This window comes from Lissotriton vulgaris, chromosome 5 (assembly GCF_964263255.1).
Source record: "Lissotriton vulgaris chromosome 5, aLisVul1.2, whole genome shotgun sequence".
Classification (NCBI taxonomy): domain Eukaryota; kingdom Metazoa; phylum Chordata; class Amphibia; order Caudata; family Salamandridae; genus Lissotriton; species Lissotriton vulgaris.
In genome coordinates this window covers 1,601,109,180-1,601,124,667 of record NC_141693.1, presented here as the reverse complement: position 1 = coordinate 1,601,124,667, position 15,488 = coordinate 1,601,109,180, and the positions used below count along the sequence as shown (strand labels likewise).

At 48.0% G+C, this 15,488-nt stretch overlaps 1 protein-coding gene across 1 annotated transcript in view; it reads left to right on the top strand.

Moving 5' to 3' along the window:
* Window positions 1-15,488, top strand: part of RABGGTA (Rab geranylgeranyltransferase subunit alpha) — a 155,657-nt gene that overhangs the window by 47,645 nt on the left and 92,524 nt on the right. The window contains exon 7 of the mRNA XM_086923739.1: window positions 39-122. Coding sequence (XP_086779865.1) covers window positions 39-122 — 84 coding nt within the window. The remainder of the gene's footprint in view (window positions 1-38; window positions 123-15,488) is intronic.

Sequence of the window (15,488 nt, the reverse complement as noted above, 5' to 3'; positions counted from 1 at the left end):
CCTTTTCCAACCCATTGAATCTCCACTCCCCTGCAAAGAACTTGAAATGGTGCAGAATGCCTTTTTCACGGACCCCAATGACCAAAGTGCCTGGTTCTACCATCGTTGGCTCCTGGGCAGAGGTAAGTGTTGACTGTCCACAGGCTAATGGTCACAATTCATGTATCTTTAAAGCTCCTCTTTTGTCTAACATGGGCTTTTGTAGTCATACAAGTGGGAAGGTGCCTTGGCTTTGCAATCGTAAAGTGATGTATGCATCCATACTATAACTCAATATTAGTAACATTATGCTTGTGTGAATCCTATTCCATTTTTGTCACACAGGCAGGAAGGCCTTTGAATGTTTTGGCACATCCACAAAGTCACAAGTTGGTGGGTAGTCCTGAACATTATTCCGGACTATTCCAGCTCTGGAAAAGATCAGAGATTTATTTTTGTCCAGAGCAGGAGTAAACATATTTCCAGCGTGAGTATGGGGAGGAAATCACCCCAGATTAGTGGGGAAGTAGGGGCAGATTATTTGCCGGATGGGCAAATTATTTTTCTGAGGCATTTCCGCATGCGCAGTTAAGCTTGTGGATATCCCTTCATATGGTCATGGGTAGAAATTTAGAGGAGTATTTCTCGAACCTCAGTGATTCTGAAATCTGCTCCTACACAAGTTGGCAAAACTCCAGGAGCAGGTTTCGGATATGTTTGTGAATTAGGCCTTCGTTTATCTCTGACCCCTGCACTTTGTTTGAAGAGAGAAGAAACACTATCTTTACTTGCAAAAAACGATGCCTATGTTACGGTTTCTGATATGTTTGTGAATTAGGCCTTCGTTTATCTCTGACCCCTGCACATTGTTTGAGGAGAGAAGAAACACTACCTTCACTTGCAAAAAACAATGCCTTTGTCAAAGCAAAATGGGCTTATTGTTTTTTTCCTTTAAATAAAAGCACACCTAAAAAATATCATAAATCATATGGGGAATAAAAATGGTTTTAAAACCAATTAGTGCAGTGTTACAGGTCAACCCTTTTTTCAAAATGTTCCTTTTTTAAAAGACAAATAATGCAAGAAGAACGCATTCCGCTTTGCATACAAGTAAAATTGCACTGCCGCTTCACAACAACGAAGTTGCTCATGGGTCTAGAAAGGTACGGTGACACATGGAATCTTTGGGATTTTGGGGGGGAATTATCTTTGGAATTTTTAGAAGATAGAAAGAAGTGTGGGGACACACTTTATAAGAGTCCATCCTTTAGGAAAGATGCAGTATTTGATGTTTATTGGAGGTTTCACTGGTGAGGAATCTTTGAAAAGAAAAATAGATTTCATCCTCGACACAGGAACAAAGACTTTGACAGGCTTTTTACAGACTTCTCTATTAGTGGTCGTAAATAATGTAACATTTATAAAGTTTAATGTCACTGGTTTGTAACTTTAGAGCACTGTAAATAACTGATCTCAGATATTTAACAAAATAGAGCATAGGTGCAAAAGGTGAGAGCGTCTTTTCTGCCTGCCGCTATTCTTTAAAATGCTGCCAGTTGAGATCTTCCTCATTGACTTGCGCTAACATTTCCCTGACAAAACACTGTTGAATTTGCATTTATGTTTTTAGATGGACTTGCTCACTTTTGTTTAGGGAGTGTAGGGATAAAAGGAAGTGTGCTTCGAACTCTCTGGTTGTTTCGATACACATTTGCCCTTCCCCATTATTTTTGGTTCCAACATAGTTCAACAAGTAAATCATAAATGTGTAATTTTGTTGTAAAAAGTGTAATAGCCCACCCTCCCCCCACAATTAAATTCTGAAATAAAGAAATGTGTTTTATAGTGATGTTTTTCATGTTGATGTTTCAAAATCTGGCCACATAAATATAACATTTCCCACCTATTGTAAAGACAAGTTTCAATACTATTAATGACCCGGAGGTCCTTGATTCTCTTCAAGACAATCCTCAAAGGAAAAGCACTTCCTCTTTCTTCGTGCTAATTTTAATTGTTGCTTATCGGTTCCTGTTTTTGTTAATTCCCTAAGAGAAAATAAGGAAAATGTAGCTATCTTTGTCATTACCTCTCCATACAAATTAAGCAATCTATGGAATGCAACTCAATTTCTATGAACCATGCTTAGATAAGCAAATTCAAATTCAAAAATAGCTTTATTCGGTATTTTGACAAAAAAACCATAAAAGCAGACATAAATACAAAATACAAACATGGGCAGACTAAATAACTTTCTCATTAAAAGCTTATAACAGAGATACACATAATATAAACAAATCAGATGAAATTCTTAAGGTGCATAAAATAGTTCTAAAGTTCATTAAAAGATTCATAAAATTCATGCAATTTCCTGGGATGCATATTTCATTTTCATAATTGTGTATTATTTGATGTAATTAGGCACAATATAATACATTTGTTACCTTAAGGTCCTAATCATTACACATGGTCCCTCTGCATTTTACGGTGAAGGTCAAAAATGTTATCGCTGACACAATGGTAAGTTCATCTTGCAACATGTACAGTCTGATCAGTGCAGTTTTACAATTTCTCAAGCCCCATGACTTTAGCAGGGGTAACAGGTATCTTTTTCTCCCCCACTGATAATACTTACAGAGAAAAATGCAGTGTATGTGTGACTGGTTAGATAGATCGTCGCACGGGCATTTTATCAAGTTAGCAGACCAATCATTCGGGGCAGGAAATGTTATTAGCCTATAAAAAGACTCAGTCCTCATTCGTGTCAAAAGGATTCTATGGTAGCACGAATAGGTTGGCGCCAGATATGGATGAAGGCCCAAACCATAAAGGATGCTGCGGTGGGCTACAATGGTAGACTTATTCCCATCTAAATACCATCTCCTTTCCTCCAATAGGTCAAGGCATGCCACTTTTAAAGCTTTTTTTGATATTCGTGAGCATGATGTGGGATTTAGATAGAGATCTGGTTTACCAATAGAGTTCAAGAATTTTTTAACATAGGCTAACCATGGCTGCTTGCTAGGAGCGGATTGATTTAAACCTGTATCTTCACATGTCCAGATCTTAAACCACAGCATAACTGGCGCTATCTTTATCAAATCGGTGATATGGACTCTGTCAAGTTCGTTGTGGCATATGGTGGTAGATGTGGAACGAGGGACTGATAAAAGGTGCCTCAGGAACGCATTTTCCACTGTTTGTATTTGTGTGCAATCTGCCAGTCCCCAGATGCCAGCCCCATATACAGCAGTGGACACACATTTAGCTGCGTAGATCTTGAGTAATATGTCTACAGGTTTCCCGCCCAGTCTTTTAGCAAATTGTTTAACAGCACCTATCGTGCGAGAAAAGGCCAGGTTCCGGGAGGTTATTGCTGATGACCATGTGCCCCTATTGTTAAAAATGATGCCTAGATAAGAAAATGTTTTAGTCATGGCTATCTTTGTGTTGTTGACAAAGGTTTTACAGTCTGGTATGTTTTTTCTCATAGTACATGACATTGTGAATGTTTTTCCCTCATTTATTTTTAGACCTCTGGTACTCATAAAAATTGAGAATCCCGTTAGGGCCTTCTGGAGACCCAGCTGTGTGCGAGCCATGATCACCGCATCATCAGCGTATAATAATAGTGGTACTGAGATGCCATTTATTTTAGGGTAATCCACTACAAGATCGTTTAAAAAGTCTGCTACCTCGTTAATGTATAAATTAAAAAGGAATGGCGCAAGGATGCAGCCCTGTCGAACACCCTTTTCTATTGGGAATTTTCTAGTTCGCTCTCCGTTTTTGCCGTATCTGACCGTGGCACCTGCATCTCTGTACAGTTCCTGTATAAAATGTAAAATGTTTTTATCTATCCCCAATTTAACCAGGGCTTTCCATAGGAGACTATGGTCTAAACAGTCAAAAGCCGAGGTTAAATCGACGAATGTTAGGAACAGATTCCCTTTTTTTACTCCAATATATTTATTCATTATTAGGGCCAGGTTTAAACCCTGCTCTACAGTGCCTACACCCGTTTTAAAGCCATATTGGAATTTCGAGAGAATCCCTTTGCTCTTGGACCAAGTTTGTAATTTGGTTAGCAACACTCTACCTACGACTTTCATCAGGGTATCTAGCAAGGAAATAGGGCGATAGCATTTTGGGTCCTGCCTGTCCCCTTTTTTAAATATTGGGATTACTATAGCTTCGTGCTATGTATCGGGAAAACCTATTTTACTATACGCATTTATTACATTTGCTAGTAGAGGAGCCAAAAGATCTACATTTTCTTTGAATAAATCAATGGGGACTCCATCTGGGCCGGGGGCCTTTAAATTAGCACTCTGGGTAATTACTAGCTCAACCTCTAAGGGGGTAATAACTACATTTAATGGGAAACTACCTTGCACCGGTGCATGTTCCACCTGCCTGGTATTCGAATCTTCTTGTGGGGTCGTTACTATTAAATCTTTCTTATATAGGGAGGTAAAGTAATTAACCCAAACGTCTTCCGTTATGGCTATCTCCATAGAGTCGGCCTTGCTATCTGCGAAGAAGGGGGCATTAATTTCTTTCCAAAAAGAGATGTTATCCCGTGAGGCACTTGCCTTTATCAAGGCTTCCCAGGCTTGGTTTTTCAGTTCGTCCTGTCTACTTCGAAGGGTCTGCTTGTAGGCTCGCCTGGCGTCCTTAACCAAGCTACTGTCTTTTGGGACAGTCTTTAATACCTGTAGCAGGTCTTTATGGGCTTTGGTACAGGCGGAATTAAACCAGCCGCGTACTCTCCTTTCTACCCCCGTCTTCTGTTTTTTAGTTAGCTTGTCATTTATAGTGGCAATTATCCTGGCATAGGCCACTATAATTAGCTGGGGATTAATATTAAATTCTAAGCAGGTCGTGAATTGTTTCAATTCTGTCTGTACTAAGTCCTTCAAGAAATTTGTGGAGTCAATTTTTTCCCATTTTATGACGTATCCATTTTTCCTTGCCAACGACACCGAGTGACCGTGAAGGATACTAGATGTACTTGTTGTGTGGCTCCCGGGCTTTCCTACAGAGATACTGGCGCTAATCGGAAAATGATCACTTAATGCCAGGTCTTCCGTATTAAACTCATCCAACCAGCCCTGGTTCCTATTTGACACTAAGATGTAGTCGATTACAGTGCCTGACCCTCGACCAGAAAAGGTTGTCTGAAATGTTACAGGTGGTTCACAGAGTTCATTAGAAAAACCCAGGTCCCAATCATGCATAAGTTGATTTAACATGTTACCCAGAGTAGAATGTTCAAAGTGTGTGGTGGGATCCCCTCTTAAATTATAAATGCCACAATTTTTTGTGGCACTATAAGGACATAGATGACAATTAAAATCTCCAACTATAAGAGTACAGTCTGCGTCCTTCCCGCCTCTCTTGAGCATTGAAGTGAGCTCAGCTATTAAGGCTTTGAGATCTGCTTTTGGCACGTTAATATACATGTTAATCAGAAAAAGGGACCGCCCGTTTGCTTTAATCATAAGTCCTTGTAGTGATCTACCTACACCTACTTTGGATCCACTCGCCTCGTGTGTGGTCAGTTTTATATTACACAGATTAGAGGCAAAAATACACAGACCCCCAGACCCTCCTCCTCGATTGCCCTGTATCGACGGTATATAGAAGGTGCTAAAGCCCTCTATGTGGGTCTCCTCCTGATCCCAGCACTCCTGTAAGCAAATTATATCCTGCTTTTCCATAAAGGTTAAGAATAACTGGTCTCTTGATTTTTTTATTTAGCCCTGCAATATTCCAGGAGGTTATTTTTAAATTGGATTTATGTGAGCTGGCTTCTGCCGTCAGCGTCTTAGAAATTAACATCTCAATGCCCTCTATGCTATGTTCTGCCTCCTTTTGGGTTTGTGTAGTGTCCAGCAAACTTGTAAGTATAGTCCCACCATTGAATTTCTCTAGGGCTAAAGATCCTACCCCTCTTAAGACCTTAATTAAATGATCTGGTGGTTGCTGGACTAGTGATAGTGATAGAGCTTCCCCCGCTGGAGAATCAGGTATATTCCCTAATGGGAGGATATTAACGTTAAGGGTCTGGGGATCATCATTGTGGGTCTCAGCTGAGGTGACTAAGTTATTTCCTTTCCCATTTGTTGTCATTATTGGTCAATCAACCATGTCTAAGCAGTCATACCTATTCCTTGTGGGGGCCCCCCTCCAATAGTCAGGATTTAGATTTTCTCTTCTAGGTAACCAGGGACGAGCATCCCACCCTCTATTCCAGTAATTATTGCTGTTCCTATTTCTGTTTCTATTGTAGTGCCCCACCTGTGTCCACGGCCAGTCCTGGACTTCCTCCCAACCGGTAGAGTCGCCATAGTCAAAAGTATTTAAAGGTGGGTAAAAGAAGGAGAGACGCTGTACGTCAATCCCCCCCCTTTTTTCCAAGGCTGGCCATGAGGAAATATAGTCAGCTGTGGCAGGGTCCTCACAGTTGAGTATCATGCAGTCTCCCTGCAAACTTTTTTTGGTATCGCCTGTAGGAAGGTACATCCTGACTATGGTTGCCCCCAACTTTTTGCCCTGTGTTTTAGCTGGTTTTGGACATAGTCGACCTGGGACCCTGCCAATCAGGACCCCAGGCCTACTGCTCTCTCTTTAAAATGGATTCCATGTACCCTAGGTACATTTCCAATTGGCACTGGGCCACCTTATCAGACCCCGTAACGCAGGGCATAGGTGTACCCAGGGCCGCCAGGGGCTGAAGCATGTATTATGCCACCCCTGGCTGGCCTCCTAAATTTGACACAACTGGCTGCATGACAGCTGGGGCGAAGTCGTGTAATCACCCTTTGCTTTAGGTATAGTAGCTCTATATCTAACCATACAATGGACACCCGAGTTCCTATCAGTCACTCCTATGGCAGGCCTTAACAATCCTGAAGGCAGAGTGCGTGGGCTCGTGTGAGCTAGGTTCAGGCCCGAGCCGAGCCCGGTTGCAGCTTGCGGAATCAAGACCCAATGGCTGTTCCATGATAACGCGTACCATATCGGTAACTCCGGTGTCGCGTTATCAAGGCATGTCGAGTAAGGTGTCATACGAATCGGGGTGCTGCCCTCTCACCAATTCTGGCGATGAGGTTAGCATTCCACCCTTCTAGAGGGACACGACATGTACGTAACTGTGAACCCCGGTTAAAGTTAACTAAAGCCTCAGCTCCACAAAATGGATGCTGCCACCACAGACACGAGTCTGACCTCCTGCTGCTGGGAGTCCTTCCAGCGAGGAGCGCCTGGACAAAGGGTTTCCTGTCGAGGGCGGGGTTCGCACCGTCCCAGACAGGGTTTGTGTATTCTGGGTAGGTAGGGCTTTTGCGCGAAGGTGACTGCGGAGTGGCACCCCGGTGCTCACTACGCATCTGCCGGTTAGAACCAGTTCCAGGGGCGACAGCCCTGGCCTGGGGAAAGCCCGGCAGGGGGAGAGGGGTGTAACTACCCCCCTTCCTGGTCCCACCCTTAGGGCAGGACCTAGTCATGTACCCGCCCCTTTCTTTAGGATAAAGGCCGGAGCGGGGACCCTTCCAAACTAGATCATCTTTGAATCAAGAACTACTTTCTACGAAAGGACCTTCAAGACTCTTCTCAAGATTTCTCCCTTGTGGCTAAGGAGTAGTCACCCCGCATCAGCGGGCACCATCTAAGAACTCTGCGGTTTGCTGTAAGTCCTTCCTCAAGGAATCCGATGGCCCAGCTCGACGAGAACCGGCTTCCCTGGCACCTCTGACCTCTACCCACGTCATCAGCTCAGCTGTGATCAGTGGGTGCGACGAGACCTCGAGGGACCGGCCATCATCAGAACCTGCACGCTCTTAAAAACCAGCACGACCATCGAGGTAACTCTCTGGTGAGTGCTCTGGGGTCCGAGAAGCCCCGACCCTGAGCCGCTCCAGCACCGAAGTGCAGTCTCCCAGCATCTCCACGATCTGCGTGGGGCCCTTCTGCTCGCTGCTCAGCACGTTGTCTGGTCACTAGCCGCTGGCTCGTGTCCTTCTGTGACGACATCCGAGAATCAACACTGCCGGTCTGGTTGCTCCAGACTGGCCCTTGCTTCCATCTTTCCGAGAAGCACCCCGGACCCTCCTGGTCCACTCCAGACGCCGACAGCGACATCCGTCGTGGGACAGCTCGCACCTCCACCGTGGTCGCCGACAACGCCTCCTGGTCCGAGAGACTGCAGAGCCTAGCGTCGCCCACTCACCTGGTCGAGGTGACGGCCAACCGGTGCCTTCCTGGTACCCTCTGACTACTGGCTAGTAGTACGAACTTGGTCCCCTCTGCTTTCAGGTTTCTTCAATCTCCGATCCAGGCTTGGATCTCTACGAACTATTCAGCACTGGTCGCCGGCCAGCAACTCCTTTTCTTCCGGCTCCTGGCTCGTCAGCGAAGACCCCGACGCCTGTAAGACTTGTGCAGCCGCAGCCCTCGTGGCTAGGTAACTCGGCACTTCGGTGCCTGCATAGCCTCCTTACTCTAGGGTCCCGAGTCCCTCGCTTCCGACTTGCCTTAACCTTTCCGTGTCCTCGGACACTTGTTTTAATTGTGCACTTGAAGTATTTACTAAAGAGATTTGGTTGTGCTTAGTACCCTGTCCTCATAAAGAGTACAGGGCTGTTGTGATTCTTAATAAATATACTGTTTATTTTCATAACACTTGTGTGGTGTCCTTTCACTGGGTGTTCAAGGGGTACATGTGTGGTAAACAGCTGGCTTAACACGCCCTCTCGAGTCTTTAGCCTTAGACTGCTCGTATCCACGCTACTAGGATAGCTGGTCTATAGGTTGACTTACAACCAAACACCATAAGGGTCGTTGGAACGATACATAGCGGTCGCTAGAATAGCGAACGTTGCATATCGGGCCAACTTCTCACATCGCCAATCCAATACACTCTTCTCATTGAGTTGATTCTACTGTGGTTAGATGGTTGGAGAGGTCTATTTTGACTCAACCACTGCAATACCTTGTTGCGCAGTGACCATGGGGGTTCGTCTGTACCATCTGCCAGCTCGGGGACCCCAGTGAGAATGACGGTGTATGGGGTCGCCTCAGGCGGCAGATGTATCGGACGCCTATACCTAGCGCCTTTCCTCTCGTTGGCCTGTGGCTGGGATGGTTGAGGTTTGTGTGTTATCTGTGGGGTGTCCTTCTGTTTGCCTGGCTGAGTGTTTGGCTCCACAGGAGCCGGGGTTTTTTGGGAGTTATCAATAATGCCCTTTGATTTTCCATTCCCCTCTGTTAGGGCGGGCTTTGAGGTAATTTGATTGTTTTGCCTGTCGCTTTTAGAAGTTTCGGAGTTTACAACTCTTTCGAGCGACGGAGGCTTCGGTCGGGTGACAGGCAAGGCCAAAGGTTGGGCCGGTTTATTTGAGTCTTTAGATGTCCCCGCCCCCTTTGCAAGTGTGCCTAATGATTTCTGCGTGAATGCTGGGGTATTTCATTTTGCTAATTGTTTCTCGATAATCATAATGCTCTTTTCCATGGGTTGCAGATGGCGTTTTAGCAACTCCCCCATGCTTTTTATGAGGAGATCGTGTAGTGTTACACATGCAATGCATGGTTTCTGTGTGCCACCCCCTAATCCCTGGTCCTCTGTCAACTCTCGGAGACCATTATCTTGAGAGGTCAAGATGTAATCAGCACTACTGTTGGTAGGGATCGGTTGATCTAACGGATTTGTAGCACTAATTGGATTGAGGGAGGTCGTGATGTTATGCGGAGGAAGTGTGGTCTCATGTGAGGTCATCTCTGTGTTTTGCCTCTTAGCTATGGCGCCCTCCCGCTTACCCGTGGAATTGGGGTCTAAAATATCCACATGGTTATGGGAGAGTTGTAGATCTGGTGTTTTTTCTAAATCCTCACTGTAGTTAGACCCTAATGACAATTGGGTGGCGGATAGATCCACAATATTTGGGACCGTGTGTATTAGTACATTAGTATTTTCTGCTTGGTTAAACAGTGGGATAATCGGTCCCTGTTGGATGGGAGTTTGGGCAGAAGCCAAGGGCCCCATAGACGATCTTCTAGCAACCTCCAATTCGTGTGATACCCTGCGTTCTAGGATATGTATGCTTCTGTCTATGACCTCATGGGTCTTGGTGATAAATAAGTCTATAGGGCCAGTTATATCGGTAACTTTCGGGGTCTTTTTGCTTCTGGTGCTCTTATTCATTGTTACGCAGAATACAACAAGTTCAGTGATAAGTGCGGCTCAATACTATGTCTAGCAAGGGATCGCAGGTAAGAATAAAAAATATTAAAATTTAAAAGAAAAATACCGTGGCCCAGTCCAGTCCTGCCCAGTCTTGAACGGGCTTAAACGGGCCCGCCCTTGGCCCGGGCTTCGTCCTGCGCGCGTCCCGCGTTGCGGGTAGAGCTAATCAAGATAAGGTGTTCGTGCAGGGGGGCGTGGCCGCCGGGGGAAGAGGAACCAGCTAGGAGATGTGAAGGCTGCTGGTCCTCGCAGTCCCCCGGTGAAGGCGGCAAGTAGTCCAAAGGTCAAGCGCACGCTGGGAGCGTGCAGGCAGTCCGCCGAATGCGGAGAAGCTCCCACCAGCGACGCGACCTCCCAAATGAGCCTTTGCAGCAGAATGCACCTTCCGTGTGCAAGGGAATCCTTCCTCAGCTAATGGCAAGAGTCTTTGGAACAAGTGAGCGGCACCCGCAGAGCGGGTGTCGCGGAAGGTATATAGCAGCAGGCGGGGGGCGTGGCCGCCGGGGGAAGAGGAACCAGCTGGGAGATGTGAAGGCTGCTGGTCCTCGCAGTCCCCCGGTGAAGGCGGCAAGTAGTCCAAAGGTCAAGCGCACGCTGGGAGCGTTCAGGCAGTCCGCCGAATGCGGAGAAGCTCCCACCAGCGACGCGACCTCCCAAATGAGCCTTTGCAGCAGAATGCACCTTCCGTGTGCAAGGGAATCCTTCCTCAGCTAATGGCAAGAGTCTTTGGAACAAGTGAGCGGCACCCGCGGAGCGGGTGTCGCGAAAGGTATATAGCAGCAGGCGGGGGGCGTGGCCGCCGGGGGAAGAGGAACCAGCTGGGAGATGTGAAGGCTGCTGGTCCTCGCAGTCCCCCGGTGAAGGCGGCAAGTAGTCCAAAGGTCAAGCGCACGCTGGGAGCGTGCAGGCAGTCCGCCGAATGCGGAGAAGCTCCCACCAGCGACGCGACCTCCCAAATGAGCCTTTGCAGCAGAATGCACCTTCCGTGTGCAAGGGAATCCTTCCTCAGCTAATGGCAAGAGTCTTTGGAACAATAAGCATATTATTCATGTTCTTATGCCTAGCATTGTCACCCCTGCCAAATCTTCAGGGCTGGACTTTTTTTTTGAAAATTTCTTTATTGGCAGGATAAACGAAGGTATAGTAATCAGAGCATAACATTTCGGTACATAAGCTTCATTTTTGCATCATATAATCACTCTGACAGGATGTACACATTTCCATTTTCCATTATGTTACTGTAACACCCAACCAAACTCCCCCCCCCCCCCCTCTCCCTCCCCCCCTCAGGCACTACCCATTCACTTTTACACCAGCCCTTGATGTCGGACATTCCTACACATGTATATAGCGGGTGTTACATTATCCCTGTTGAATGCGCACTAGGGGCATGTGGGGTTAGACACTGTCGTGTGAGCGCCGTTTTCGGCCGTGCACCTCTATATTCGTGCGATGGGTCCCACCTTTTGGTTGCCGCCGCACATGTGTCAGCCTGCGAAGTGGAGCTACCCTTAGTCCTGGTGTCCCATATCTATGGTGTGTTCTGAGTCCGAGTCGCTCCCTGATTCCAATGTCCCCAGCAAAGTGTTCCAGTCCAGGGAAATGGGATGTTTCCTAAGCCCTCTGCGTTCTTCGCGCTGTAGCGTCGTACCTTCAGCCTTTCCCCACCTCACTAGCTCCGCCCTCCACATCTCAGGGTCTGGTGGCTTGGGGGACTTCCACCTCATGGTGATCGCACGCTTCGCTAAGATCAGTGCTAAGTCTGTGAACCGTGTACCTACGCTCTTTCTCCGCTCCACAGGGCCCAGTCCCAGGAGGGTATATTCCAATGTGTTGTACGGTTTGGAAGGAACCAGCCTAGCTAAATCAGACTGCATTGTGGTCCAATAGTACCCCAGTTTAGGGCAAGCCCATAACATGTGAACCAGTCGGGCATCCTCCCCCCCCACACCTTGGGCAAGTATTAGGAGTGTCTGGGAACATAGTGTGCAGGCGGTGAGGCGTCAGATATGCTCGATGGAGGAGCATGAGCTGTATGAACTTAAACTTCTGGTTCCTCGATACCTTCTTAGGGTATCTCAAGATCCTGTCCCATTCCTTATCCCTAAGCGGTCTCCCGATGTCATGCTCCCACTTATCTCGCAATGGTTGTAGTGATATGGCCCTGCCCTCTCTTATACCATGCGTTATCCACCTGGTCAGGTGGCTGCCAGTCCCCATTAGATACTGCATCGTGATTAGCGGGTTCGTGGGTGGCTCCGTCCCGTCAGGGGCCCATGCCTGTGCTATGTAACATTTCACACCTGCGTGTAACAAGAACGACCTCCCGGGTGAGTGGTGTGTAATGCGAAATTCCTCAAAAGCCATCATCTTGCCATCATTAAAGAAATCCCCCACCTGGGTCACTCCCAAGTCGTGCCAATCCGTCAGCATGTGTGTCGATAGTGTTCGCAGTCCGGCTGGTAACCCTAGTAATGGTATCGTAGGGGCGTAAGTTGTCGTGGGAGACGTGTATTTCACGGCCCGCCTCCAGTGCTCAATCGCAATGCGGAGCAGGGGGGGCGTGGATCTCGGGATCCCCGCCTTTGGGATCAACATGGCCTCCCTCTATTCCATTCTGAGTCAGACATATTGATTTCGTGCAAGTTGCGTCCTGCCAGCCAGTAGGCAAGCCATTGCAGTTGACATGCAAAGTTATATGCCCGGAGGTCCGGGACCCCCATACCACCCGCGGACGTGGGAAGCTGCAATTTTTTAAGGCTAATACGTCGCCTCCCTGTGCCCCATACCAGTTCGGTCAACAGGGTGTCAAGCGTTTTGAATATTGCGGCGGGGATTTTCAGCGGCAGTCCAGTAAAGTAGTACAGCAAACGTGGCAGGACCACCATCTTGGTAATAGTCACCCTGCCCGCCACCGTTAGCGGGAGCGTGATCCAAAATCGCACCTGTGCCCTCAGCCTCGTGATTGCCCTTCCCACGTTGCCCTCTAGCAGGTCCCTTGGATCTCTATACACTTGTATCCCCAGGTAACGGAAGGTGTGCTCCGCCACCTGGAATGAGTAAGGTGCAAAGGGAAGATGAGTGCCCATCCTGGCTGCAGAGAAGAAGAACCCATATGACTTGGGTTCACTAATCGCAAGGCCCGACATGGTACTAAAGGTGTTAAATATGCCGGGCACCGGGTCTAAGTCCCCTCCCAGGTCTCCGAAATAGAGTATAATGTCGTCCGCGTACGCCGATACCACATGTGTCGTCTCACCCCTCCGTACACCTCTGTGCTGCGCGGACTTCCGGAGTCTGCACAGTAGAGGCTCTAGCGCTAGTATAAACAACAGCGGGGATAATGGGCATCCCTGCCTGGTACCCTTAGCCACTGCTAACTGCGCCGATATGCACCTGTTTGTGCGGACCCGTGCAGTCGGATATGTGTAAAGCAGTTTCACCCAACTAATGTACTCTACCGGCAGCCCGAAGTATTCGAGTACCGCAAACATGTAGTCCCACCTGATGGAGTCGAAGGCTTGCTTCAGGTCTAGTGATACGCAGCCTTCCGTCCCCGTCCCTCCCGGTGCACCTAGCATGATTTGGCTGAGGCGCCGCAGATTCATAGCAGTGCTTCTGCCCGGGGCAAAGCCACACTGGTCTGGGTGTATGAGCGTCGGGATGTATTGGGCCAGTCTGTTCGCTAGTAGCTTACTCAATATTTTGTAATCCGTGTTTAGTAGTGATAACGGCCTGTAGTTTGCTATGCATAGGCCGTCCCTTTCCGGTTTCAGCAGTGACACTATTAGTGCTTGTAATGTGGTCTGTGGTAGACCCCGTGCCTTAAGTGCCTCCCCGTATACTTCCAGTAGTCGTGGTGCCAGAAGATCTATGAAGGCTCCATAGAATTCCACTGGAAGGCCGTCCGTGCCCGGGGCTTTGTTCCGTGGAAGGGCGCGAATGGCCTGTCTAATTTCTGCTATTGTGATAGGTCTTGCCAACTCCTTCCTTTGTCTCTCCTCTAGCTTTGGTATGTCCAGCCCCCTCATGAAGTCCCCGAGGGACCCATCTACCATAGGGTCGTGTGGGCCGTATAACGTCCCATAGTAATCATGAAATGCTGCGTTCACACTCAGCTGCGTTGTGGCCATGGTCCCCCCCTGGTCGAGTACCTCCATTATGGGCAAGTGGATCGGGTCGTCCTTTACCAGCCGGGCTAATAAAGGCCCCGCCTTGTCTGCCTGCGCATGTTGTCTACTCGTGTACTCACGGTAGTCAAGGATACGCAGCTCCTCTAACAGTTCTGCATGTTGGATGTGTGCTTCCTGCAGGGGCGTGAAAGGCACATTCGTGCCGGCAGCTTCACTCTCCAGTAGTGCCAGGCGTCCCTCTACATCCCGGAGTTTGTCCATCACCATGTGCCTCATGCCCACCCGTGTGCTCATCGCCTCGCCCCGAATCGTGACTTTAAAAGTATCCCACTCCACCTGGCGGGCGCTCGCCGACCCCCTGTTTATGTCAAAGTAAGTGACAATGGCCATCTCTAGTGAGGCGCGGAAGGTCGTGTCCTCTAATAAGTCCGGGGTAAGGCGCCAAGTTGGTATGGGAGTTGGGATCCTACCCCATTGAAAAGTGACTTCCACCGGGCTGTGGTCCGAGAAAGTTTTCCCCATGTGTTCCGCAGCTAGAACCGACCCCAAGAGTGGCGTGGTGCAGAACACATGATCTATTCTGGTGTGCAACTTATGTGGTGGTGAATAGAATGTGTATTCCCTGTCCCCCACGTGTTTGCCACGCCATGCATCTGTTAGTTGCCAACCCTCTGCCCACTGCACTAGCGCCTCAGCCTGTTTCCTACTTTCCGTGGCCTGTAATGGTGGGTGTGATCTATCCATCGAGACGTCTAATACAGCATTAAAATCCCCTCCCAGCAACCAGGGAAGATCTGCCCAATCTGCTAGCACTCCGCTAAGCGCCACTAGGAACGCTGATTGGTTCGAGTTCGGTGCATATACACTTCCCAACACAACAGGGCAGCCATCCAACAACCCTCGAACAAGTACATATCTGCCATTCGTATCCGCCCTCAGCTCCACCATCTTGAAGGGGACCGAATTCCTCAGCCATACAGCCGCCCCCCTCGAGAAGGCCGAGTAAGAGGTGGCGAACAGTTGGCCCTTCCATTTTCTAAGCAATTTCCCACTTTCTGAGGTCGTTAGATGGGTTTCCTGAAGGCAGGCCATATTGACCTTCCTGCGATTCAGTTGAGCTAGGATTCTATGTC